General features: G+C 49.6%; 1 protein-coding gene across 1 annotated transcript in view; it reads left to right on the top strand.

The window, feature by feature from the left end:
- The first annotated feature begins 260 nt into the window (after positions 1–260).
- The window catches only part of SMCO4 (single-pass membrane protein with coiled-coil domains 4), a 62,088-nt gene continuing 37,588 nt past the window's right edge, over positions 261–24,760 (top strand). The window contains exon 1 of the mRNA XM_062196867.1: positions 261–279. Coding sequence (XP_062052851.1) covers positions 278–279 — 2 coding nt within the window. The 5' untranslated portion in view covers positions 261–277. The remainder of the gene's footprint in view (positions 280–24,760) is intronic.

The following is a 24,760-nucleotide window of genomic DNA, read 5'->3' as shown; positions in this document are numbered from 1 at the left end:
GGGCCATCTTCCACTGCTTTCCCAGGTCGTAGCAGAGAACTGGATCAGAAGTGGAGCAGCTGGGACTGGAACCTGTGCCCATATGGGATGTGGGTGCTGCAGCCTGCTGTGCCACAGCACTGACCCTGTGACCTTTGATTTCTAAATCTCACAGGTGCCGCCTTTTCTCTGGAGTTGATTCTCATTGCTTGTTGTGAAGAGCTGCTAAGGCGAGGGGTGCAGAAAGCAGGCTGTGGGTGAGAGGTGCAGTGGCGCTTGGAGATCTAGGTTCCTTACAATGTGAGTTTAATCCTTACTGCAGTTCTGGGAGGATGGTCATGGCATTCCCAGTACACAGATGTTCACGTCGCCCATAGGTGCTTAGTGGTCTGGGGGCTGCAGAGACAGGCAGAGCCTTGCACGCTTGCCTCGGATGAGGACTGTGTCCCATCAGGGAGAGCGTGAGGTCTGTATTCTAGAAAGCTGCACAGGCTGTGTGGAGTGTGAAGTGGAGTAAGACGTTAGGAGAGGAGTGAAACCATTGAAGTAACTGACTAGAGGGGTGAGGAGGCCGCGAACCTCAGACTTGAACACAGTGGTGTTCAAGTGGAGAAAAGGCAGTGGTGATGGAGAAAAGGTGAGGCAGCGGGACCAACAGAGCTCAGTCCCTCTGGGTATTGGGTTGAGAGAGGGAGGGAGTGCATCTGAGCTTTGCCTTGCCTCCTCATCCCTTCTGGTTGCAATTCGGATCCTCGTGTCCCCAGAGCTGGGTCTTGGAAGTATCATATCTGTGGAGACTAAAACCAGTCTCTTGCCTCCTTCCGTCTGCCGGTGGAGAAAGGTGTCTGAGTGCAGCCTTTAGGGTTACGCACTTCCGTGCCCAGCCCCTGGCCTTTGCACTCCTCTCTTCCCAGGAGCATCTCAGAGGATGGGAGGGGAGTTCTTCAGGTTCCCTTCAGGGAAATGCTGCTGTGAACATTCGGACTTCAAGTGAAATGTGCTGGAGGGAAAAAACCATGGAAGAAGGAAGCCTCTCTTGGGCGTAGTCCGCACCCCATTCTTCCCTGGTGGCGCCAGGGACCCCTCAGGGGTTTGAGCCTCAGTGCTGGCTCTTGCCAAGGGTTGGTCTGCCCTAGGAGGGTTGACCTGTTGACCCAACCTTGCAGGGGTTGAGTGGGAAGTGGAGTGATGGTGGGTGACTTCACAGTGCAGAACATAATGGCCAACCCCCAGCCCTGCTCTGAAGGCTGCAGTCCCTGTGGGCAGCCAGCATGCACTCAGGTGGGTGAGAGCCCCGGGGGATGTTGGTTGGTGTTCTCACCCACTGTGCCCTCTCCCCTGCTTAGTGCCACATGTGGTTATAACCTGGCTTCAGGGCTTCTGTGTTTTCCAGATTGCATAATATCCTTGCCCTTTAGATAGTTTGTTCTTTCTGGGGTCAGGCTGGAGAGGTGTTGGCTAGGAGTTGGCTTAGGCTGTGTGCTCATTGTGTGGAGGCAGCCAGCTCACCTTTGCTGTACCTGCCTGCTCCCCAGCGTGGTTGGTCGCAAACTCCCTCTGCCGGGAGTCACTGTGCTGATACCGTGGCTCACCCCCATTCCCTGCTTGATGTTGACTCTGTTCCCTGAACAGGTGGCCTCTCTTCTCTGATCTGGGGGCATAGCTCTCCATATTCTCCTGACTGCAGGCTGTTAAAGTGTCTGGGAGAAGGGTACCCTCTCCTGTGTCTTAGCTCTCCAGCCTTCCTCCCAAATGTTACGTCAGCAGCAGAGCCCCTTGTTGCTTATTCTTTTTGCTTCATGGGGTGTGTGCTTGTTTTAATCATTACTGGGAAGCAAAAAAGATATTTATCAAATGTTTAAATGTACAGCTGTGCCACTGCTCTGGCAGGCTGAAAGAATAAATATATATTTAGAAGATACCCTTGATTTATCTCTTTTTTTTTCCACGTTGTTGCTGTTTTGTTGGCAGAACCATCTGATTTGTATGTACTGGTTCAGTTTGGATTTTCAGTAGTGAGTGCAAAGAGATTCCTGGGCTCCTTGCCGAAGTGCAGGGACTCGAATGAGTGGGCTTTGGACTGCCAGCCTTGGCTCTCTCGCTGTCGCAGGAGCCTGGTGCGCAGGCAGGTGGAGTTCAGCCAGACCTGGAACAGCTCCGTTGGTGACAGCGGGAAGCCTCCCCTGTGCCCTGTGGGAAAGGGAATTCTCTCTTAATCCTGGCTTTGGCTTTTGTCTCGTCCTGTGGGGGTGCAACGGAGGAAGGCTCAAGAACTGGTGAGCTTTGAGAGGCAGGCTCTGTGCAGGACAGAGCTTTCACCAAAGTTTTGCCCACATCCTACATTCCCCTTCTTGTCGGTTTTTTGTTGTTGTTGGTTTTTTTTTTTTTTTTTTTTATTTGACAGAGAGAGAAACAAAGGTCTTCCTTACGTTGGTTCACCCCCTAAATGGCCTCTACGGCGCACTGCGCCGATCCAAAGCCAGGATCCAGGTGCTTCCTCCTGGTCTCCCACGTGGGTGCAGGGGTCCATCCTCCAATGCCTTCCTGGGCCACAGCAGAGAGCTGGACTGGAAGAGGAGCAACCGGGACTAGAACCCGGTGCCCATATGAGATGCCCAGCGCCGCAGAAGGAGGACTAACCAAGTGAGCCACTGCGCCGGGCCACCCCCCACCTCCTTGTCTATTAACTGTGATCCAGTCTGTCAGTAGTGGCTTAGAAATTGGGCTTGAACTTGATCTGGCAGTCCTAAGGGAGACTGAGGAGTGGGGCACAGAAACATGGATCAGTCCTATGTCTTAGAAGGTTAAGCCTCTGCCTGCAGTGCTGGCATCCTATATGGGTGCCGGTTCAAGTTCCAGCTGCTCCACTTCTGACTCAGCTCCCTGCTAATGTGCCTGGGAATGCAGCAGAAGATAGCCCAAGTGCTTGGGCCCCTGCACCTATGTGGGAGACCCTGAAGAAGCTCTGGGCTCCTGGCTTTGGGCTGGCCCAGCCCGAGCTGTTGTAGCCATTTAGGAAGTGATCTAGCGGATGGAAGGTTCTCTATCTCTCTGTATTTCTTTCTTTTCTGCTTTTCAAATAAGTAAAATCTTAAAAAAAAAAAAAAAAAGAAGAAGAAGAAGAAGAACCTGTTCACATCAGCATAAAAATCCTGATTTGGTGGTGGCGGTGGTATTTTTACCAAGTTTGGCTGCTTGTTTTCTAAATTATGTAGGTAATGTGTGAATACACTCTGCTCCTGCACCTGTCCTCCTATTCAGATAGTGTGGAAGTACCTGGCCACCCTTTCCCTGGCACCCCTCCCCCAGGTATCACCTCTCTGCCTGGTCTTCAGAGGCGGCGGGTTTTAGCGGTCAGTCCCATATCCTGAACTGTGTAGACACAAATACATATGGTCTGCTTTCTTGTAAAAGTTTGAATCTGTATCCCACATGTTGTTCCACTGTTCGCTTTTTTTCACATAGTGTATGCAAGTAGCTTTCCTCTGGTCTTTTGTCTACAAAATATTTAATACAGATATATGATAATTTATAGATCAGATCCCTACTGATGGACATGTGAGTATAAACTCACTAGTTTTGTATTCTGTTGCCATCCATCCGTATTGCTGGGCATGTGTTTCTCTAGCACTGGAATTGACTGTCAGAGGTGGTGCTGATTTGAAATGTTACTGTACTAATTTAGCCTATCACTAGTGGATGAAACACCTGCTTCCAACGGGGCTGTCTTTCAGGTTGAAAGAAGCGGATTGTGGTTCATAGGTGTTTCACTGACTACTGGTGAGGTTGTGAGACTCATTGGTGAGCTACCGGATCTCAGGTGTCAGATCTCAGATATTCGGAGCGACGGGTCCGTGGTAACCGTGGACAATGGGGGAGCCGAGCCCGAGAGGACCGTGGGGTCATGGCAGTGTGGCACCTGGCCGCATGGGCTCCTGTTTGCACATTCTTTGTGCTTTGCCCTGAGGCTGGGCAGGCTAGTAGAGGGCTTTAGTTTCCGTGAGAGCCACCTCTGAGCCAGTCCCCTGAGAGAGCACATGTGCGTTAGGATCCTGCCCTGTGCATTAGGATCCTGCCCTGTGCAGGCAGGAATTGGAGCTGGGAGAACACTGAAGGGCTGTGTGCCAGTGGAGCAGACAGATAATAGCTTCTGGAAGAACCTCCAGGAGTGCCACAGTGTGCCCCTCAGCTGGGTGGTGCTCATGCCGCTGTCTCTGGCCTGCTGTGGGAATATAGGGACAGTGTGCTCCTTAGTGCTTTGTGGGGAAGCAGTGGCTTCTCAGAAGGTGTAGGAGGGCCTGACGAGTGGGCTGTGGAGGTGGCACGTGGATCTGTCGCTGGGCTCATTTCCTGGACAACTGAGTGAGCTGCAACAGTGACTTACCTGCCGCTTAAAGGGGGCCAGGTTGTGGCCTGTGGTGGTGGGAGGTATTGAGACTCCAGGGAGGGGGGCCATGCCAGGACCCAGCTTCCACTCTGCTCCTGACAGCTGTGGGACTTGAGCAGAGTTATTTTATCTCCCTGGAATATTATTAGGACCCACCTCACCTGGTTGTTGTGTGGATTAAAATAATAATGTTGATAAAGTCTTCGTATATTACCTAATAAGTACTTAGTCCTTTTGAGGTAACTACTAATTGTACTCTTCTTTCTCTAATAAGTGGCTTTGAAATGAATGGCCACATACTACCTTTGCTGACTTTAAATGTGGACTTGAATGATAATGTTACAGAGAGGAATCCAGACTCCTAGGAGCCGCCTAGGGGGTAGCGTTCTGGGAAGGAGGAGTGGTGGGGGTGGGAGGTTGCAGGGGGCTTCCAATGGGCCAGGGAGGGGCTTGGCTGTTCTTCGCCTCTCCTGCCGTGACCCTCCTTCTGCTCAGCAAGGTCCCGGACACCCAGGCCTTTTACACTGTGGTGAGCTCCGCTGAGTGCTGGGGACCAAGAGGAAATGCCCCCAGGCCTCTGGGAGATTGTCTCCCCACTTCCCCCACACCACTGTGCACTGCCGGCCTCCACATGCAGGGAAGTGAACTACGTAGTGTTAGGCCCCTGGGCCCCACCAAGGTCACTGACATGAGGTGAGGTAAACAGTTGCTCAAGTTGTTCAGGGTTCGGCCTGGGGCCTGAGTGGCTCAACAGCTTATGTTCGTATCCTCCTGGAAGTGCCAACCTGGGGGTGATGTCTGTGCTGGTTTCACTCCCCTGGTCACCTGTAATGCACCCAGGGGAAACTGGCCACGCGTGTGTGTGTGTGTGCTCATGTGTGTTTGTGTGTGACAGCAAATTCATTTGAAGCCCTTAATTTATTTGCTCATGTTTTGCCTGAACCAGATGTCTGCTGCCTGCAGGTTGAATATGGAGAAGGCTGCGCCCAGGACCTGCAGAGCAACCTAGAGTGCTGGGCTGCACAGGGGGAAAAGAATTCTTGCTCTCGGGAGCCGAGCTTATGCTTTGTGGGCTGGGAGGGGAGAGCCACGCAGCAAAGATCCAGGCAGGAGCAGGACCCGGGCGGAGAGCATGGCCTGACCATGCCAGATGCAGAGCCTGTGGCATGAGTTTGGATAATGGGTGTGAAAATGAACCATAAAGGTGGGATAATAGATTTCAAAAGTAGTGTATGGTAGGTGCCAGAGGTGCTGCCCTGAAGGTAAGTCAGCAGGTTGCAGGCTCCACAGGTCTCAGAAAATGTCTCAGTAGCAGCACAAATGAGCCTTGCTGACCCCTACAGAGCAGGCAGAGTCGGCTTTGCACACAGCTAGGGACCTTGTTCGAGGTCACTGGCCTCTTTGATGGGAGGGCTGAGACAGGAGCCTGCCCTTTTGTCCTGCTGCCACCCCACATGTGTGATTTGTCTTTACTGTGTGTGACAGCTCTCGGGACCCAGTGTGCACTCAGTACTGGGGAGGAGCTCAGGGTTATTCATCAAGCGAACAAGCAAGGTCCCAATTCTGTTCTGATCCCAGCTCTTCTGGCTGTGAGTGAAGTTAGAACATTAGCTCCATGGTTCTGTTCTCTGTAGGATGAGTGCAGCTTCCGTGTCTGCCTTCCAAGCTTAGCTTCATTTGCTCAGAACTCACTGGGCGAATACTTACTGTCTCCCAGGGGCCACATGCTGTTCTGGGGGTTGGGGATTTGACACTGAACAAAAGAAGCCCAAACCATGTTCTCTTGGGGCTTATTTTCTGGTGACAGCAATCAGTGATGTGGTGTGTGCCTCAGTTTCCCAGGGCTGCTGTAAGGACGTGCCACACACCGGAAGGCTTACACAACAGGAGTTTACTCTACCATAGTTCCCGTGCGTCTTTCTCAGCCTCTGGGGGCAGCTGGTAACCCTTGGTGTCATTGGTTTGTGGCAGCACAGCTCCAGTCCCTGCCTCTGCACCCACATGGCCTCCTTCTGTCTGCGTCTCCTTGATTTTCTTAGAAGGCTGCCACATTTCTGAATCAGGGCTCACTCTATCCCAGTATAACTTCATCTCTTTTTAATTGTAGAAAAAAATCACAGAGCAAAATTTACCATCTTAACCATTTTTTAGGTGTACAGTGTGTTACTGTGTGCATTGTATACACATTGTTGTGCAACAATTCTGCAGAGAAACAGAAGCAGTAGAGCTGTGAGTGACAAGAGGTTTGTTATAAGGTCCTAGCTCACATGATTGTGGAGGTGTCACGTGCTAACCTCTGCAGACTGCAGGTCAGCAAGCTGGGGTAAGTTCCGTTCTGAAAGCTGGCGGCTTGAGACCCTAGCACAACCATTGATTCAGTCAGATAGGCAGGCAGGAGGAGTTCCTCTGCTCAGCTCATTCTGTTCCGGGGGCTCATTTGATTTGAAGAGGCCCACCACACTGGGGAGAGGGATCTGCTTCACTCAGTCTACCAATTCAAATGTTAATCTCATCCACAGACATACACCCCCCCCCTCCCCCCCCCCCCCCCCCCCCCCCGCCCCGCCTGTGCTTGCGCCCTTGCAGAATAATGATTGGACTAACACCTGGATACCCTGGGGCCTGGTCAGGTTGACTCATGAAGTTAATCATCCCAGGTCCCTGTTTCCAAGGTCACGCTGTGGTTCCAGGTGGACATGAGTTTATGGGCCCTGTGTGAGATGGTAGTGACTGCTAAGAGGGGAGTATGGGCCAGAGGGGAGGGGGGAAGAAGGGGTGAAAAGTGGCCTGGCTGAGCTGGTGGTGGTTGGAATGTGTCTGGGGAGGAGCTGGGGTATGGAGGAAGCACATTCCAGGCCAAGGGCAGAAACCCTGAGATGGGCATATGCACCACTGGATGGTGTGGGGACCCTGAAGTTCAAGGTCAGTGTGTGTGTGTGTGGCAGTGGTGATGGAGGGTGGTGGGGTGGGGAGATCCTGAGACTGAGGTCTGAGAAGTTCAAGAGATGAGGAACACCATGCTGGTCTTTGTTAAGACTTTGACCTTTTGCTGTGGTGCCATAGGAGCCACTCTTGTGGCTGAGAGCAGGAATGAAAGCAGGGGCATGTGGAGTAGCTCCTCGGAGAACTTTTCCACATTGCCCTGGCCGTTGCCACATGTGTGTGTGCACATAGATATTTCACAGCAGCTGGTTCTTCGCTCCTGGCTGCCTGGACCCACCACCTTTTCCCGTCTGTTCTCTGTCCTAGATGCATTTTTCACTCGTCCTCCCGGCCCCACCCACATACACGAAGAGGAGGGCGTTGTCACAGGCCAGGGGCCAGCTGGATTGTCAGGAGACATGGGCTGCCATGCTGGGAGCTGCAGAGCCACACACCATGCTGATGGCTGGCTCTGCCCTCCAGCCGCTGGCCGGCTTCAGGCGGCCACTGCTCGGGGCAGATTGAGAAAATGCTGAGGTCAGCGTGTAAGCTCAGTGTGTTCAGCTTCCAGGATCCTTTTGCGCATAGTCACTATGCCGTGAAAAGAGTCAAGTCAGCTCCCCCTGGTTGCGGGCCACATTTGGCCTTGAAAACAGGGTAGGGAGTGGTCAAGCTCCCAGGTGGTCATGGCACACAGGCCGGGTGTCCTCTCTGCTGCTGACTTCCTAAGTGGCCTACTGTTTTCACACTTTACTGTTGTTTGTCTTAAAAGCACTTTAGCCTGAATCTGAGCATCGGTCATTAAAATGGAAGAGGCACTCCAGGCGGGAGCTTGGACTCTCTGTGCCCAGCCTCGTTGGCCTGCATGGTTACTGGGGGATCATAACTTTGGACTTGAAGGGAAGTCTCCTTATCTGGCTGCTGTATTAATTTCCTCTTTGGGCCTCCCAGAGGAAAGGGCCTGGTTTCAGGCCTTCTTCCTTGCCTCCACCTACTAAGGCAGTGCCGGCAGCACCAATGCAGGGAGGTTGTCTGGGGGCCCTCCACCCCCAGCTGCTGTGACGCTCTAGGGAGCATCTTTAGAAGTCCCATTAGGTGTCGGTGGAGATGGAAATAGAATTCCACAGTGCCAGGAGCAGCTGCTCAGGAACCGCCTGGGGGAAGCCTCTCGCCCATTCCCTTCCCCCTCCCAAACTCACTGTGCCAGAGGAAAGTTGTGAAGACAGTCCTTAGCTAGGAACGGAATGTGAGTCCTCCAGGGTTACATGGGGCTGCTTCCTCCCAGCATTTCAGAAGAGCTTAGAGGAGCTGGCTTTGAGCTGCACAGCCTTTTCCTGCCAGCACCCCACAGGAAGCCTGGACGCAGGTAGCACCCTCCAGGATCTGTGGAGCTGGGTTACAGTGGGGGCAGACATCTTACTCACCAGACAAGGGCCAAGTGTTCCCTTAAAGCAGTTTCCGTGTCCTGTGCCCAGAGGGTGGCTTTGGTTTCTTGTGTCTGTGCCCCTGGCACCAAGTTAGATAAACACTTGTTGACGGATAGGACTTTACTGGATGTGGGTCCTGACAACTCCGCTAGGTTCCGTGCTAGCAAAATGCTGTGATTGAGCTCCGGGTCTTCTGGTGCCCAGGCTGGAACTGGAACGTTATATTCTGGTCTCTTGGCTGCTGCCTGGGGGAATCACTTGCCTTCCTGGGCCTCAGTTGTCTCATCTTTAACCTGTGGGGTTGGATGAAATGATGGGAACGAATGTCCCCCTCCATTGTGCTCCTCTACCCGACCCGTTCCCCCACTCTGGATAACCCCTTGCTCAGGGGACCTGGGGTGATCCGCCTGCGACTGTCTTCCTGGTCACAGTGGGAGCTCCTTGGACACCGGGCTGTTCCTGGCACACCCAGAGCTGCTCCTGGCGTCACAACCAAGGTTCCTGATGAATGAACTTCCTGCCGTCTGGCCAGACCGCAGAGTTCTGACTCTGCGAGGCGAGCAGGTGTGGAGGATTTGGCTGGGCCGCCGGTCTGGCCCTGGAGGCAGGTGTCTCCAGTTCCTAATGAGCCCCTTATTGTTTTCTCAAGTTGCACTCCACTTTTTATCCTTGCATTGAACAAAGGCCCTTTATTTCTGGATATTGTTATGAGAATTGTTTTTGAAATTACAAGTAAGGCAGAAAAGTAATGGCTCATGACAACAAAATTATATGTACATCGTATCCCAAATTTGTTAGGAAATATCTATGTATAGGAAAAATACTAACAAAAAATTTTCAGTGGTGTTATTTCTGGATTTTGATATCACAGGAGATTTTATCTTTGTGAGATTTTCTACATTGAGTATGTATTTGCAATACAACTGTTTTAAAAAAGATTTAATTATTTGAAAGGCGGAGTTAGAGAAGCAGAGAGAGAGAGCTTCCATCCGCTGGTTCACACCTCAAATGGCTGCAATGGGTGGAGCTGGGCCAATCTGAAGCCAGGAGCCTCCTCCAGGTCTCTCATGAGGGTGCAGGGGCCCAAGGACTTGGGCCATCCTCTGCTGCTTTTCCAGGCCACAGCAGAGAGCTGGATCGGAAGTGGAGCAGTCAGGTCTTGAACTGGTGCCCATATGGAATGCCTGGCACTGCAGGCAACAGCTTTACCTGCTATACCACAGTGCCGGCTCTGTACAATAAGGCTATTAAATTACTATTAATAACAAATGTCTATTAGGATATATGTGCCAATGTAAGACCTTGCCATTAGGATTCTTAGTTAATCCTCACTGTGAGCCTGTAAGATTGTTTTTTTTTTTTTTTGTAAAAAATGCAAATGTTAACCTATTTTTGTAATGGCAAAATACATATAACATAAAATTTAACTTTTTAACCATTTTAAAGTATTCAGTTCTGTGGCATTAAGTCCATGTACTGTGAGATTCTTTTTTTAACTTCTTTTTCTATAATGAGAAAAGCTGAGACTTAGAACAAAGTTACTTGCCTACGGTCACAGAGCTGTAAGCTCCAGAGCCAGGATTTGAAGGCAGGGTCAACTGACACTCAGAAAGGCCTTGAGCTCCCGGGCTCTCTGGCTGTGGCTGTTGGAGTCCATGGGCGTTCATCCTGTAAAGCCCTTTCCTTTGTGAACTCTAAGGATTGGGTTTCGGGTGTTTGTCAGGGAGGTGGTGATGAGCCTGGCTCAGGGACATGTGGCTGACAGAGGCCACCTGTCCGCAGATTTGGAGGTTGATGGTTGTGCGTTGCTGTTCTTTGCTGAGGTTGAAGGGTGGGGGCCACTGTTGGACTCCAGAAGGTGCTGCCCCTAAAGCTCAGATTCATGGCTGTGTCGGTTCTGGGTGCACCCTGCGGGATGATTTTGGGTGACCACAAGCACAGAACTTGGAGTTAGAAGGTCTGTGCCTTTGTCCTTACTTATAACCACTGGTCTCAATTTCCTCATTTCTAAGTGGGTGATAAAAATGCCTGTCCCACCAGCCTGCTGGGTGGTGGCGGTGACTGAATGTCCTGATGTGAGTGAAAAGCGCTCTCGGGTAAGTTCCTGTGCTGGGAATTTGGAGTGTATAACGGTGGGGGGAGAGTGTCTGGGACCAGCCCCAGAGATCCGAGGAGGGTGGATGTGGATGTGAAGATGGGCAAGTTCGCCCTGCGTTGTTTGGTTTGCGCCATCAACGTGCTTCCTTGTCTGCTGTTGTACTGCGTGGCATGGAGTGTGCTGGGGTTTTGCCGACATTTGTCCCTGCCAGCTTCCTTGAGTGCAGAGCTTTCCCTGGTCTTGTCTGTCTGGTCTGTGTATTCCGTGTCAGTGTCTGTCCTGCTGTCTAATGTTGAGTAGCTAAGCATGAGTGGGCTAGGCTGGGGAGGGGCTCACCTTCTCATGGTGCTTGCTGCTTGGTGGACCTGCGCTGTGCAGGACACTGTGGAGAACATGCAGGCAGAGGGGCTGGGGTGGAGGGTTCACTTTCCAGGAACCTCCTGTTTCACCCCTTGGGAAACGAATGATGATGAGGGTGGCTTGCAGAGTCACTGCTGCAAGGAGTGCTGCCCCCCCCCCCCCGGGGGGGGGATGAAGCACAAGTGCTGTTCTTGTGACTCTGCCTGTCAGCAGGGGGTTGAATCAGCTGCTTTGGGCTGGGCTTGCAGTGTGGCTCCCATTGGCACCTTTTTGAGTCATCACTGTAGCTGTTCCACCTGACAGGAAGGCCGGGGCCTGAGCGGGTTCCGCTGAAGTCAGCGGCCCTGGCCGCCGTCTGCTTGTTAGTTGCCTTTGAGAGTGGCACTCGAAGACTAAGTAGGTCACGGATATCTATTTTGAACTGAGGAAGGCTGGGCTGCACGGACACTGAATTTCCGGATCAGGTCCCACTGTCAGCAAACGCCCTCAGCCCAGGCAGGGTGTATTTATAAAGTGTGGTCTCTGCAGGTAATGAGACACCCCCGTGCTCTGATCCTGTTGGGAGCTGGCTGTGCAGAGGCTCCAGGACTCCTCAGCAAGCCAGGGAATGGCGTTTGTCCGCCTGCCTTCTTAACTGTTCTGAAAACCATTGATCCCTTTGCACCGCGGTGCCCCAGCTGGGAATGGGGAGTGTGGTGGCACTCTCTGGCTGATCCTGACCGTCCTCTCAGCGGAGCCGGCTGTGGGTGCTGGGCGCAGGCTCTGAGGGCTTCCCGTGTGGAACTGGAGTTGGCTGTTGCACTCTGCTCAGACCACTCTACAGAACTCGCTACTTTCACTCTTTTGGGTTTTCTCCAACTCACTGTTTTTCTCTTAGTGGTCTTTGCCCAAGACCATGGGGGAGCACACTGTGGTGCTGAGCTCCAGCTGGTGCTGTCGGTGGTGACGGCGCTATGCGAACCACCTCTTCTGTGCACCAGCTGTTGGCCTCTGTACTCTTGCATCCTCAATGGTCTATGCTTCTCTACATTTTTAAAGAGTAAACCCAAGTTTGTAGTGGAATGTGTGCTTTGTCCTTTTTTTTTAAGAATTATTTATTTCAAAGAATTACAGAGAAAGGGGGAGAGACAGAGATCTTCCATCTGCTGGTTCGCTCCCCAGATGGCCACAACAGCCAGGTCATCTTGTTGCTGCTTTCCCAGGCGCGTTAGCAGGAGCTGGATCGGGAGTGGAGCAGCTGGGACTTGAAGCCCCGGTGCTGTCTTTCTGTACAGTTTTTTCCCTAAGCTAATTGCACAGCCCTGACAGGACTGCTGCTGTTGAAGGTCCTTTGGGTTTGGTGGCATGTCCGTGTCTGCAGGCATTGTGCCCAGGAGTGCTCTCGTCCAGTGCTCCCAGAGAGCCAGCACGTCCCCATGTTCCAGACGGGAATTCTCAGAGGGAGTCGCTGACTCACACATGTAGGTAGCACACTTCCTTCTCTGCCGCAGCTTCCCCTGGAAGTTTCCTAACAAACCTGTGTGGAGGCGTCTGGTGAGGATCAGCCTGTACACTCAAAGTGAGAGAAACACTGCCTCTTCAAATGCTGTCTGGGCTTGCTGTGCACTGAGGGGTTCTTGGTCAAAGGAGCTGAGGGCCTGGGTTGTCCTAGCTTCTCTCCCAGCCATTCTGTCATTGTGAGCCTGGGCTGCCTGCTTAACCTCTCTGAGTCTGTCCAGTCAACTGAGGATGATGATAATACTATCTGGAAGAGGTTGTGATGAGATATAAATGATACAGTATATAAGACCACCCAGAGCTCTGTCCATGGCTTGTTAGCTTTGGGCTTTGTTTCTCAACCAGTGTGACTTGGGGTGAGTGCAGTTGACAGCTGTGGAGTCTGAGGCCTGGGTGACCCCCAGGGCATGAGTGACTGACTAGAACAAAAGGGAGAGGGTGGGATGCCAAGAGCGCGCTCTCAGCTGGTATCTTTGTTCTTTCTTCATTCATTTTAGTTTATGCCTGGGGTTGCTGGTATGTGTGTCTTTGGCAGGGAACCAGAGCTGCAAGGACGTCCATGTTAACCACGTGGCCACTCAGAGATGCCCAGGCCAGGGTTGTAAAACAGGAAGAAAGGCCCGAACAGGATTTTAAAAGCAGAGGTATTTTCAGTGTGCCTGTGGGACACATCAGCACTTTGAACACACAGGCCTTCGATTACGTAATTGAGGTGACTTTAAAGGCCCCTGGCTTGTCGCCTCTCAGGAGAGCTGAAGTGGAGCAGCTGGGACTTGTAGTGGATTCAATCTTATGTATTTGACCAACTAAAGCGAGACCTTTTCCTCCCTCCCTCCCTCCCTCTCTGTTTCTGTCCTTTCCTCTTCAGTTTTTATGAACTTGGCATCTAGACAGGAAAAGTGGACATTGCAGAGGAGCCAGGGAAGCGGCCCACAGTTTTCCCTTTCTGGAATTCTCCTTTTGTGTGCATGGCATTTGCTGCATGGCCATGGGCAGTCTCGCAGGGGAGATGGACCTGGGGATGTGATGGTCCTGTGCTGCCGTCCACACCCAAGGATTCTTTCCTTCATGGGTTGAATCTTGGTGTGGTGGTCGTGGTCGGTTTCAAATCTTAATGCATTGTAATCTGGAAATTTGTAAGGTGTGGCTTTTTTATACATGTAGAATTACATATGGGATTAAGGATTGGACTTCCCACCTGGAATTACTGTCTCTGCAGGCTCCCAGGCTTCTGTTAATGCTACGTGGTGCAGGTACCTGTTCATCTTGTACCTGCCCAGCTTCAGAACAAGCTCTGGAATAGCAGGGATGTGGTCTTTGCTCTCTTACACCCTAGGCATCCCATGTATTGTATCTTTATGTTCAGCACCACTGATGGTTAGATGAAAGATTTGGGATCAACACGGTGGGAAGAAGGCAGAACAGCTACCGCCATTTATAATGCAGAATGGGCTCAGCCACCAGGGGGCGCTGGGAGCTGTGTGGGGCCAAGGATTCCAAATGTCCCCCATCATCTCCTCCCCCTGAGCCTGAGCCCCTCTGTTGAGAAACATGCAACCAGGTACCAGGTAGATGCTCTGTTACAAGCCAGAGGGGTGAGTGGTATCCTCTCCTATTTTCTTTGTAAGTGAAGACTTGCTCAGGAGCGTCAGCATCTGAGCTGGTCTGTTGACTCCACATCCCAGGCCCTTGACTAATCTGATACACGGCACATCTGCCCTGAGAATGTATCCAGGCACACAAAGTTAGTTAGCTTGACAGCTCAAGAGATGTAAATTAGATCTAAGGAAGAACTTCCTGACTTCTTTTTGATTCTTTTTTTAAAATTAGCACTAAAACAGCATTTTAGAGTAGAGGCTTTTCAAGCTGTCATTCACAAGCCACAAAGTTTCAGCTTAGTGGATTGACTACTTTTTTTAATGAAATAGAATAAAAATAGCGCAACACACGTGGTAAGGCTGTGTGTGTGTGTCTGTCTGTCTGTCTCCCAGGTCATGATGGGAGCATGGGTCATGGTCAGAGTGTCCCAAACAGGTTGTTGTCTAAATCGGTTCTGGCTGTGAGGTCTTAGGGAAATGATCTGCTTTCTCTGTCCTCAGCCCAGTGCTTGGGAGGACTTACTGTCGTTCACCCTGTGGACTGGCAGAACAAGAGTAAGGAGTGTTTGCAGAATCCTCCCCTGCAAGGAAAAGAGAGAGGTGGTCTTGCCTTTGCTTTATGAAGGAGGAAAGCAGAGAGACCCTGAAGGAGGCCACCCCCAAATATGTCACTTTTGTCTTCAAACTGAGGACACGCAGGGAACAGCACCTTGTGGGGAGGACCTTTCTCTGAACTGCCCTCATCTGTCAGAAGACAGAGTCTCCTTAGGAACTCAGCCATCAAAAAATCCCTCACTGGGGATCTCATCAGCCAGGGAAGCTGAACCCACATGTCGAGGGAGAGGAGACTGCAGGTACACACCATGCCCAGGCAGACCTTATCACAGACTGTCACCTATTCATATTCATCCACTCATCTTCTCCAGGAATCATTTGCTCTCCTCTAGGTTACCCCCTGAAGGGGCTGAATGAGCTTCTAGACCTCACGGGAATGTGAGATTTGCTTTCCTCTCATGAGCTGTCCATGTACAAGTAATATTTTCTGCTGTTAGTCTGTCTATTGTGAATTTATTTCATAGACTGAACTACTGAGTCTTCAGAGGGTGGAGGGGAGGTTTTCACTCCTTTGCAACTTCAGGTCTGTTCTGTTCATTAAGAGTTCAGGCTCTGAAGTCTCAGAAACCTGGGTTTCAATTCTGGGTGTGTCTTACGTTGATTGTGACATTTGGCAACTTATTTTTTTAAGAGTCATTTCTATATTTGAAAGTTAGAGAGAGGAAGAGACAGAGTCAGAGAGAGAACTTCTACCGTGGGTTCACTCCCCAGATGGCCACAATGGCCAGGACTGGGCCAGGATGAAGCCAGAAGTTTCTTTCAGGTTTCCCATGTGGGTGGCAGGGGCCCAAACTTTAGGGGCATCTTCCACTGCTTTTCCCAGGCCCCTAACAGGGAGCTGGATTGAAAGTGGAGTAGCTGGGACACGAGCTGGTGCTCATATGGAATATAGGCATTGTAGGCGGCGGCTTTACCTGCTACGCCACACGCCTGCCCAGGGCAACTCTTTTAAACCTCACTTTCTCCATTTTAAGCTGGATATAATAATGGCACCCACCTCAGAGGTATTGTAAGGGTAAGCTAATTCCAGTTAAGTGCCTTTGGCTCAGTGCCTGGCATCTGGTAATCAGTCGGTAAGCATTATTTACTGCTTTTGGCTTTATGAGTAATATTGAGAGACATTAAATGACTCCTTTTGGATCCCAGGGTACCAGCTGGAGCCGGGCCTACTGCAGGAGGCCCCTTCTTAGAACTGTAGTTCTGTGAGGGTTGCTGATCTTGAACTGAACTCATAGCTCTAGCCTGTGGTTTGGTTGTGGTGGTGAGAGGATGTGGATGTTGCATCTGAGCAGGTGGTGTGTGTGTGCAAAGAGATGCCCTGGTTTCGTAATTCAGAGAAAACAGAGCATCTTCTGTAGACAGTGAAATAGGACTATCACCGTGGAATCTGAGAATCTGAGCGGTAATTCTTAGGCAAGTCAGGTGTTTTCTCTCTTTCTCTCTCTCTCTTTTTTTTTCCCCATCGATAAGCAACCATTTCCTGAAACAGTTCGGCTTCCATCTATGCTTAAATTGGTGGTTTTGTGGCTAGCACAGTTATGGTTTTAGTGGGAGCTCAGTGTAGATACTGCACTGGTTTCTGAAATCCCCCACTGGGCTTAGCAAGTACCACTCTGCAATCAGAATTAACTGCATGAAAATAAGCACGTGAAACATTGGAGGTACAAGCACCAGACAGAATGCCAGAGGGGCTTGGTTTTGGCAATAGCCTCTCATTTTCAAGTATGAGTCTGTTCAGTTTTGTTGTCCAGGCTGGAGAGGCTTGGATCTTCTTCCTCAAGTTAAAATAATTTACTTCTTTTTATTTATAAAGATTTTATTTATTTGGAAGGCTGCTATACTCACCACTATATCACTAATGCTTGCATTGTTATTTGTTTGAAAGAGTGATAGAGGCAGAGAGAGCTTCCTTCTGCTGGTTCACTCTCCAGATGTCTGCAACAGCTGTGTTGGGAAAAGCTGAAGCCAAGAGCCAGGAACTCATTCCAGGTCTCCCACGTGGGTGTCAGCAGTCCAAGTACTTGTGCCATCATCTGCTGCCTCCCAGTGAGCACATTAACAGGAAGCTGGGTTAGAAGTGGAGTGGAGGCCGGCGCCGCGGCTCACTAGGCTAATCCTCCGCCTTGCGGCGCCGGCACACCAGGTTCTAGTCCCGGTCGGGGCACCGATCCTGTCCCGGTTGCCCCTCTTCCAGGCCAGCTCTCTGCTGTGGCCAGGGAGTGCAGTGGAGGATGGCCCAAGTACTTGGGCCCTGCACCCCATGGGAGACCAGGAGAAGCACCTGGCTCCTGCCATCGGATCAGCGCGGTGCGCCGGCCTCAGCGCGCTACCGCGGCGGCCATTGGAGGATGAACCAACGGCAAAAGGAAGACCTTTCTCTCTGTCTCTCTCTCACTGTCCACTCTGCCTGTCAAAAATAAAAAAAAAAAAAAAGAAAAGAAAAAAAAGAAGTGGAGTGGACTCAAATTCAGGCACTCTGATGTGGGATGCAGGCATCCCAAGTGGTGGCTTAACCCATGTACTACAGTGCCCATCACCGATGGATTTTTGTATCTTGGGTTATTATCAATAATGGAAAGTTTCTGATTTATACATTCTTTCTTGTTTGGAAGCAACATAGGATAGGGATGAATCAGTACAATGATTGAGAGCACAGGGTTTTTACTGAATTTAGGTTCCTGTGCTGCCTGTGTTTCCAGTAAGTTTTGTGACTTTGGGGTAGTACCTTAACCTGTCTGTGTCCAATCTGTAAAATGGGCTAATAAGAGTACCTACTACCTTATAGGCTGTTGAGAAGTTAAACAGGGTAGCACTTGTAAGCCCCCAGTGCAGTAGCTGTTCGTAAACTGTTGAGCATACGGGGGTTAGGATTCTTTTTGCCATCAATACTATTAGTGGGAAGCCTTCCAGGAGACCAGGATTCTAGTCCCGATTTTGCAGTGTCTAACAGTTGCACAGGATATATTATCGAACCCTGTGAACCTCAATGTTGTTTACTATGAAGTAAGGGAGTTGCCCAGAAGCTTCAGGTGCCTGCTAGTTTGAAAGTTCTGGTTTATGTGCTGAAGTTTTGCTTTATTTTCAGGCCTGAGCTATGCAGTGCTGGCTGCCAGATTGTGAGGTTTCATTTTTGGCTGGGTATTGACCTCATAACCTTTGCTTTTCTTTCCTTGATTCTATATTCTTAGTGTCTCTACCTTTCCCTAGCTCTGCATATACACACACACACACACACACTTCTATATATATTACTTCTAGTGTGTTCAGACCTGTTGGGTTGGAGTTAAGTCTCAGGTTGGCTGAGCCTCACACTCCTTGGGTCATCCCAAACAAGGGTCATCCCATCACTTTGCTTTTGGTTTCTAAATCATGTCTGGATTTGTCTTCCTCATGCTCCCCAGCCCAAGAACCCGAGGCTGACTGGAGAGCCACTGCAGAGAGAGGAAAGGGTGTTTGGATCCATAGCCACCTTCTGGCTTTGTTTCCTTCCTAGTCTTCAGGTGTCATTTGAGCTTTAGTGCTAACCAGAGCCAGTCACAGTGTAATTTTATGTTTTGTACATGCATTTTTGTTAGCCCCCACTTTTGCAAAAACTGGAGTTAATCTCTGCTTTGCCACTGATGTCAGCTTATCTTCTGGTTCTTTCAGACAAGCGTGCACAATGAATTAATTGAGTTGTTTTCAACCCAGTTCCTGCCTAATTGAACACCTGCCTAGAGAATGCTGCCAACTCACCTGCCTGTTACCTGGTTTGCCAGCCATCCCTGTTGTGTCAATGTCTTGCATGTATCAGAAGAGTCGGTCTTGTCATTTGTTGTTAGTTTACTATGTTCTTAGAGAACATGTTTCTTCACTTAACATAAAGGCGCTGACACATCCTCCTTTGCTGCAGTCTGTGTACCCCATCTTGTCATTGTCCTCTGAGCTGTGACCATCAGGGACTGGGAGACTCAGGAAAACTGCTGGAAGATCAGATGTGGCGCTAAGGCAGGTGCACACCCTGGGTTGGTTCTCAGGCTTGTTCATCTTCTCCTTGTCTCCAACTAGGTTTCTAGCAAGCTATTTTTGAAACAGTGCCGATAGTTCAGATATAACATGGTTTTTAAAACACTGTTGACATTTTTTGACACTAGGGACTTATAAGATCTCTGACTTATATCCAAAGATGTGAGAATCCAAAAATGGTCTTACAAAGGTAAGGGTCAGCGTAGGGTGTCTGGTCTTCCCTGACCCCAGAAACTGTGCCCTTTAGTGGCCAATGTTTGTCTTCATGCCTGTTTTCTTTGGCTGTCACGTGGTTCCTAATGGAGCCCTGCAGTGGGTGTGACTTTGTTATAGATAACTTGGGGATACAGCAACTCTTGTTAATTACTTGGTAGAGATATTCTCTTAATATTCTCTTCATGGTGTTTTGGCCCTTTTCAAAGGCAGAAGCGTGCTTTTTGGATTCCTTTTATCCAGTTTTGAACTTAAGAATGAAGGAAGACTAGAAAAATAGATTTTTGAACTACTTTGATTTGATTTTACTATGATTTTGTGTTTTGCTTTTTGTTTCCTTTTGGCTTTTCTTTATAAAATATCAAATTTTGAAAGTATTTTAAAGGAGTTAGGATTCTTCAGCAAGTTTACAAACGATTACAAGAGCCAGTCCTCATAGGGATACAGTCAAAAGAGTTGAAAGCAGGAATACAAATTCTTGCACATGAATTTTCATGGTAGTATTATTCATAATAACCAGATTAAGAAGCAACCAGCTGTCTTATCATTGGCTGTATGGTATATCCATACAATGTGGTATATCCATACAATGGAGTATTATTTGGCCATAAAAAGGAATGAAATACACATCTGTGCAACAAGCTGGGTAAACCTTGAAAACATCACACTGTGAGTGAGAGAAATCAAACACAAAAGACCACATATTGTATGATTCTATACAACTTACATGAAATGTCCAGAATCGGTCAGTCCATGGGGACAGAAGGCAAATGGATGCTTGACATGGGCCGGGGGTGGGGAGGCAGAGAGAGTGGAAATTGGCTGCTTAGGGTCCTGGTTTTCTTTTACGGTGATGAGTGGGAGCCGACAGAGGTGGTTGAATGACATAGTGAATGTCTAAATGCTCTAAATTGTCCATGGCTAACACATGTTACATGAATTTCACCTGAACTAAATAAATACCTAAAGGGATAGCCATAGGTGTTCTTGCCAAAGGTGGCTTTTCTGGTGATGCCCTAAGGAGTTGCTCTTGGGCGAGTCATTTTGATGCAGGTATAGCACGGGAGTGGAGTCCTGGTTTGTCACTCAGAGCCGTGAGCAGGTGAGCCTCCCCTCTCAGCCTGTCTTCCTCTGCTGCAAGTAGGGCTTAAGAGTAGGCATTCTCTTGAGACTGGCATTGTGGTGCAGCCAGATAAGCCACTGCTTCCAGTCCTGGCATTCCTTATTGGAGAGCTGGTTTAAGCCTCGGCTCCTCTGCTTCTGATCCAGCTACCTGCCAGTCCACCTGGGAAGGCAGCAAATGATGGCTCATTGCTTGGGCACTGTCACTCTTATGGGAAACCTGGATGGAGTTTTGGCTTCTGGCTTCAGCCTGGCCTAGCCCTGGCTGTTGTGGCCATTTGGGAAGTGAATCTGATGTGCAGATTCAAGAGCCCCCTCTTTCTGTCGCTCTTTCAGATAAACTTTTTTTTTTCCCCAAAAGGAGGCATTCCCTTTTTGAGTCTCTGAGAATCAAGTGGGATGCTAGATATACAGTGCGTGGCATGCTGTAAGAGCTTAATAGGTGTTAACCTTTATCTCTGGCGCATGAGGAAGAGAACTGAGTAAACTTATGGCGACAGGCAAAATGCTGGAGCTAGAGAAGCAGGGGTTGACGTCAGCCATCCAATCTTAGCTTAGACCTTTGGGAAAAGGGTTCAATCCTGTTATCTCAAGTTTGCCATAACCATTAGCAGCCAGTAAAGCTAGTGAGGGCTTGCTTCTACCAACATAAACAGTATTCGTAAAGCAGTTGGAATAGTGCCTGGCAGATAGTGAGGAGGGCTCTGTAAGTGCTTGACTAGGTTAAGGACAGAACAGTCAGATTATGGTGATCTTAAGGCAGCCCTGGGGTGATGTTCCTGCCCACTCCTTTGCTGAACTCTCTGCCTTCTATGTGGTGGCCTTGTCTCATTCTGGTACTGACTTGTGCCTCCATCGTGGGCACATGTTGAGATGCCACCGCATCTTTTATTAGCCCTCCAGTATTTGCAGGAAATTGAGCGACTGTGATTCCCCAGTCACCTGTGTAGACTTGCTTTCCAATTCTGCCTTTCTTCCTTCACTCGGGCCTGGATGAACTCTCTGGCTGAGTGAGTAGAGGATCAAGAGACCTGGGACCTCTGAGAGGCTTCAAGGGAGGGACCCTAGACCTCGCGGGGCGGGAAAGGCTCCTCTACTCTCATTGGCAAAGAACCAGTTACTGTGGAGTAGATCTAGTTTTAGCACACACTGGGATGTGAATGGGTATGTTGCCCTCTGTGCCCTCTAATTGTGTTTGCCCTAAGCCTCTTGATTGTGCCACTTGCATCTAATTATGTCCTGGTGGTTGCTTACTTCTGGTCCTTCACTATTTAGGCCTAGGTGATGTCAGCGTGGTGTCGAAAGAAGCAGCATCATGACTGGGAGGCTGAAGAGCAGAGGTTAGCAGTGGTGTGTCCAGGGTGTCCACAATGTAATCTACCTGGTCCCTCTTCTCTTATTTTGGGTGCTGCTTCTGCCCATCTACTCTTTGGTTTGCCACATGTGGTTCTTGGGCCCCTATTATCTCAGGTCCCCACTTCCATTAAGCAAAAGTAAGAATTTTTTATGAGGACTTGGGTTTCTCAGGAGACTTAAGCAGTCATTATAGCCATGTAATAAATGGGATTTTAGAGTGGGGCCTCTTCCTGCCTTTGTCTCTATAGAGATGCCAGTACATGGATACTCCGTGCCAGAGTGAGTGCGCAACAGCTCCATGTGGAAATCAAAAAGGGCCAGTGGAGGATGGCTCACTGCTTTTGGGGCCCTCAACCTGATCGAAGATACAAAAAGAGGCTCAGACTGTGGAGGGAGAGGAGGACTTGCTGCAGGGAAATTTTTGGAGAGAGCCATTGTCTGTCTTGTAGCTCCCGCCATCCTCCTACCCAGGAGGTACGAAGTGGAGTGGACATTATTTCAAGTTCATCTCCCTGAATGTTTGAGCCTGAGGCCTTGAGAGCCCTTCCCTTTAGGGTGGTGGAGCTGGGGAAAGGGGAGTCTGGAGCTTCAGTGGCCCTGGTTTCCTTCCTGGAGGAGGGGGAAGGGTTTGTGTTTATCTGGGAGTCCCTGCGCCAACTGTTCTTCCTTCTCACAAAGTTCTTCTTTGGCCTCAGTGGGTCAGTGTGTTTGGTTGATTGGTCACTTATAACCGGAGTTCTTGGTCATAGACACCATGCCCTTCCGTGACTCCTGGAATGTCCCGTACTTGGGTTTTCCTCAGGTGTGCAGTGGAGTGCCCACAGCCACCTCACAGGTGCTGAGATGATCGTGTGAAATGAGCACGTTGAAGCTCGAGGGGCTGCAGCGCGGGAGATACAGAGGCCGCTGCAGGTTTCCTGATTCTTTTATTAACTCCCGGACACTAAAGACTTGATTGTCAACACTATTGGCTTGCTTACTGTAAATTACATATTCTTTCTGAAATAAATGATGCTGTTAGTGCATTCCATTTTTTTTTTTTTAAATCATAGAGTTGCTTGACCTGACTTACATATTTGTAGGAAATGAATGAATGACTCTTAATAAATTGTGGCCTTTCCAAGCCAAAAAAATTCCTTCTGAGTTGGTTCTTAATTATGTTCTGGGGAGCAGCGTGTAGCCTCCAGGTCAGATAGGCTGTTCTTCATGTCTCTGTGCCAGTGACCATGCTGTTAAAATTTCAGAGTAATTGCATGTTTCTTTGGTTCTTGGAGTTAAGTAGCTTTGAGTTTGAGTACTCATGTTGCCACTTACCAAATTGTTTCATCTGCTTGAGACTCAGTTTTGCCATCTGTAAAATGGGATTTATCTCAACCCTGTGGTTTGAGGATTGTAGGTGATGATGTTTTCAAAGTCCTTCGCTATGTCTGGGATGTGGTAGGTCTGACAACAAATGTAGCTGTTGTTAAACATGGAGTGGCCTTTTGGCCCAGTGGTAAAGATTCCTGTGTCCCACATCAGAGTATATGGGTTTGATCCCTGCCTACTTCTGACTCTAGCTTCCTGCTAACACAGACTCCAAGAAGTAATGCTGATCGCTTAAGTGGTTGGATCGCCACTGCCCACAGGGGAGACCTGGATTGAGTTCATGGCTTGAGTTCTAGCTGAGAACTTTTATTTATTTATTTATTTATTTTTTTTATTTTGGACAGGCAGAGTGGACAGTGAGAGAGACAGAGAGAAAGGTCTTCCTTTGCCATTGGTTCACCCTCCAATGGCTGCTGTGGCCAGCGCACCGCGCTGATCCGAAGGCAGGAGCCAGGTGCTTCTCCTGGTCTCCCATGGGGTGCAGGGCCCAAGCACTTGGGCCATCCTCCACTGCACTCCCGGGCCACAGCAGAGAGCTGGCCTGAAAGAGGGGCAATCGGGACAGAATCCGGTGTCCCGACTGGGACTAGAACCTGGTGTGCCGGTGCCGCTAGGCAGAGGATTAGCCTAGTGAGCCATGGCGCCTGCCTAGCTGAGAACTTTTAGGGGTATTTGGAGAAGTGAACCAGTGCATGGGCTCTCTGTCTCTCTGCTTCTCAAATAAATAAATAAATAACCACAGTTTTAAAAAGTATAGTCTCAGTAATGGTTGCAGATAAAGGGGGCGAGTCTAGAAAATAGGAATCTGAATTTGATGTTTAAGGCCAAAATCAATTATTCAGTATAAAAATCAAACTGGGGTCTTCCTCTGTGCATGGTGACAGTGGAGTAGATAAGAAGATGTGTCACGTTATTCCTGTCTACTGGGGAAACAAATCATGTACATATAAAAGGTGACTCATACAAGGGTGAGTGGCTTTGAAAGGTGGCAGGGGACTGGAAACAGGGAGGCTTCTTGAAAAAGGCACAGAGCTGATGAGAAAAGGCAGCAGGGGAAGCAGTGGCAAGAACTGAACCTTCAGAGCGCTCCTGGGATCATTCAGCAGAGCACCTACTACAAGCAGCATGCAGGGCAGTGAATCTGGGGAGGCCTGGGGGATGAAAAGATTGATGAGAGGCAGGGTGGTCCCTGCCCTGAAACAGCTTGGTTGGTGGAACAAGCAGATGGGCAACTAGACTCTTAATTAAATGTGATTAGTGCTTTGTGTTGGTCAGATAAGGAATGACATTTGGCAGGAACCCCAAAACCCTGCATCCTCCATCAGCCCCCTGTGCTGTGCTCAGTTCACAAAGACAGTCCATCTTGTGCACATCTGGATGAGTGGATTCTTCATTAGCATCTGTCCAGTGCCCTACTTGGCAGAGTGTTGGAGTGAAGGTTCCATTTGTCACCTCCACCAAATCTTTCTCCCCACACCAAGTCTTTCCTGAAGAGTTCCACCTTCCTCTGCTCCCACAGACTAAAACCTGCACTTCCCCTGTCGCAAGAAGTATCGACAACCCAAAGGCTAGAGGAGGTCTTTGGCACATCCCCCACCCCCACCCCACCTTTCTCTGTGTATGCAGTTGTTCAGGCCTGTTGACCGCTGCCCTGTACTGCTCTCCTCCACGGCCATCAGCCAAGTGCAGGCCATCACCCCCCACTGTGGAGTGTGACCCATGTTATCTTACGTTCTGAAATTAATTTAGGGAGTCCTTCCTAGCAGTCACAAAAAAGAAAAAGAGGTAGAATGGAAAACATTAGAGTGCATTG

This window comes from Lepus europaeus, chromosome 7 (genome assembly GCF_033115175.1).
Source record: "Lepus europaeus isolate LE1 chromosome 7, mLepTim1.pri, whole genome shotgun sequence".
In the NCBI taxonomy this organism is placed as follows: Eukaryota; Metazoa; Chordata; class Mammalia; order Lagomorpha; family Leporidae; genus Lepus; species Lepus europaeus.
Note: the sequence above shows the minus strand (reverse complement) of the source record. Positions and strands in the feature narration are given on the sequence as shown.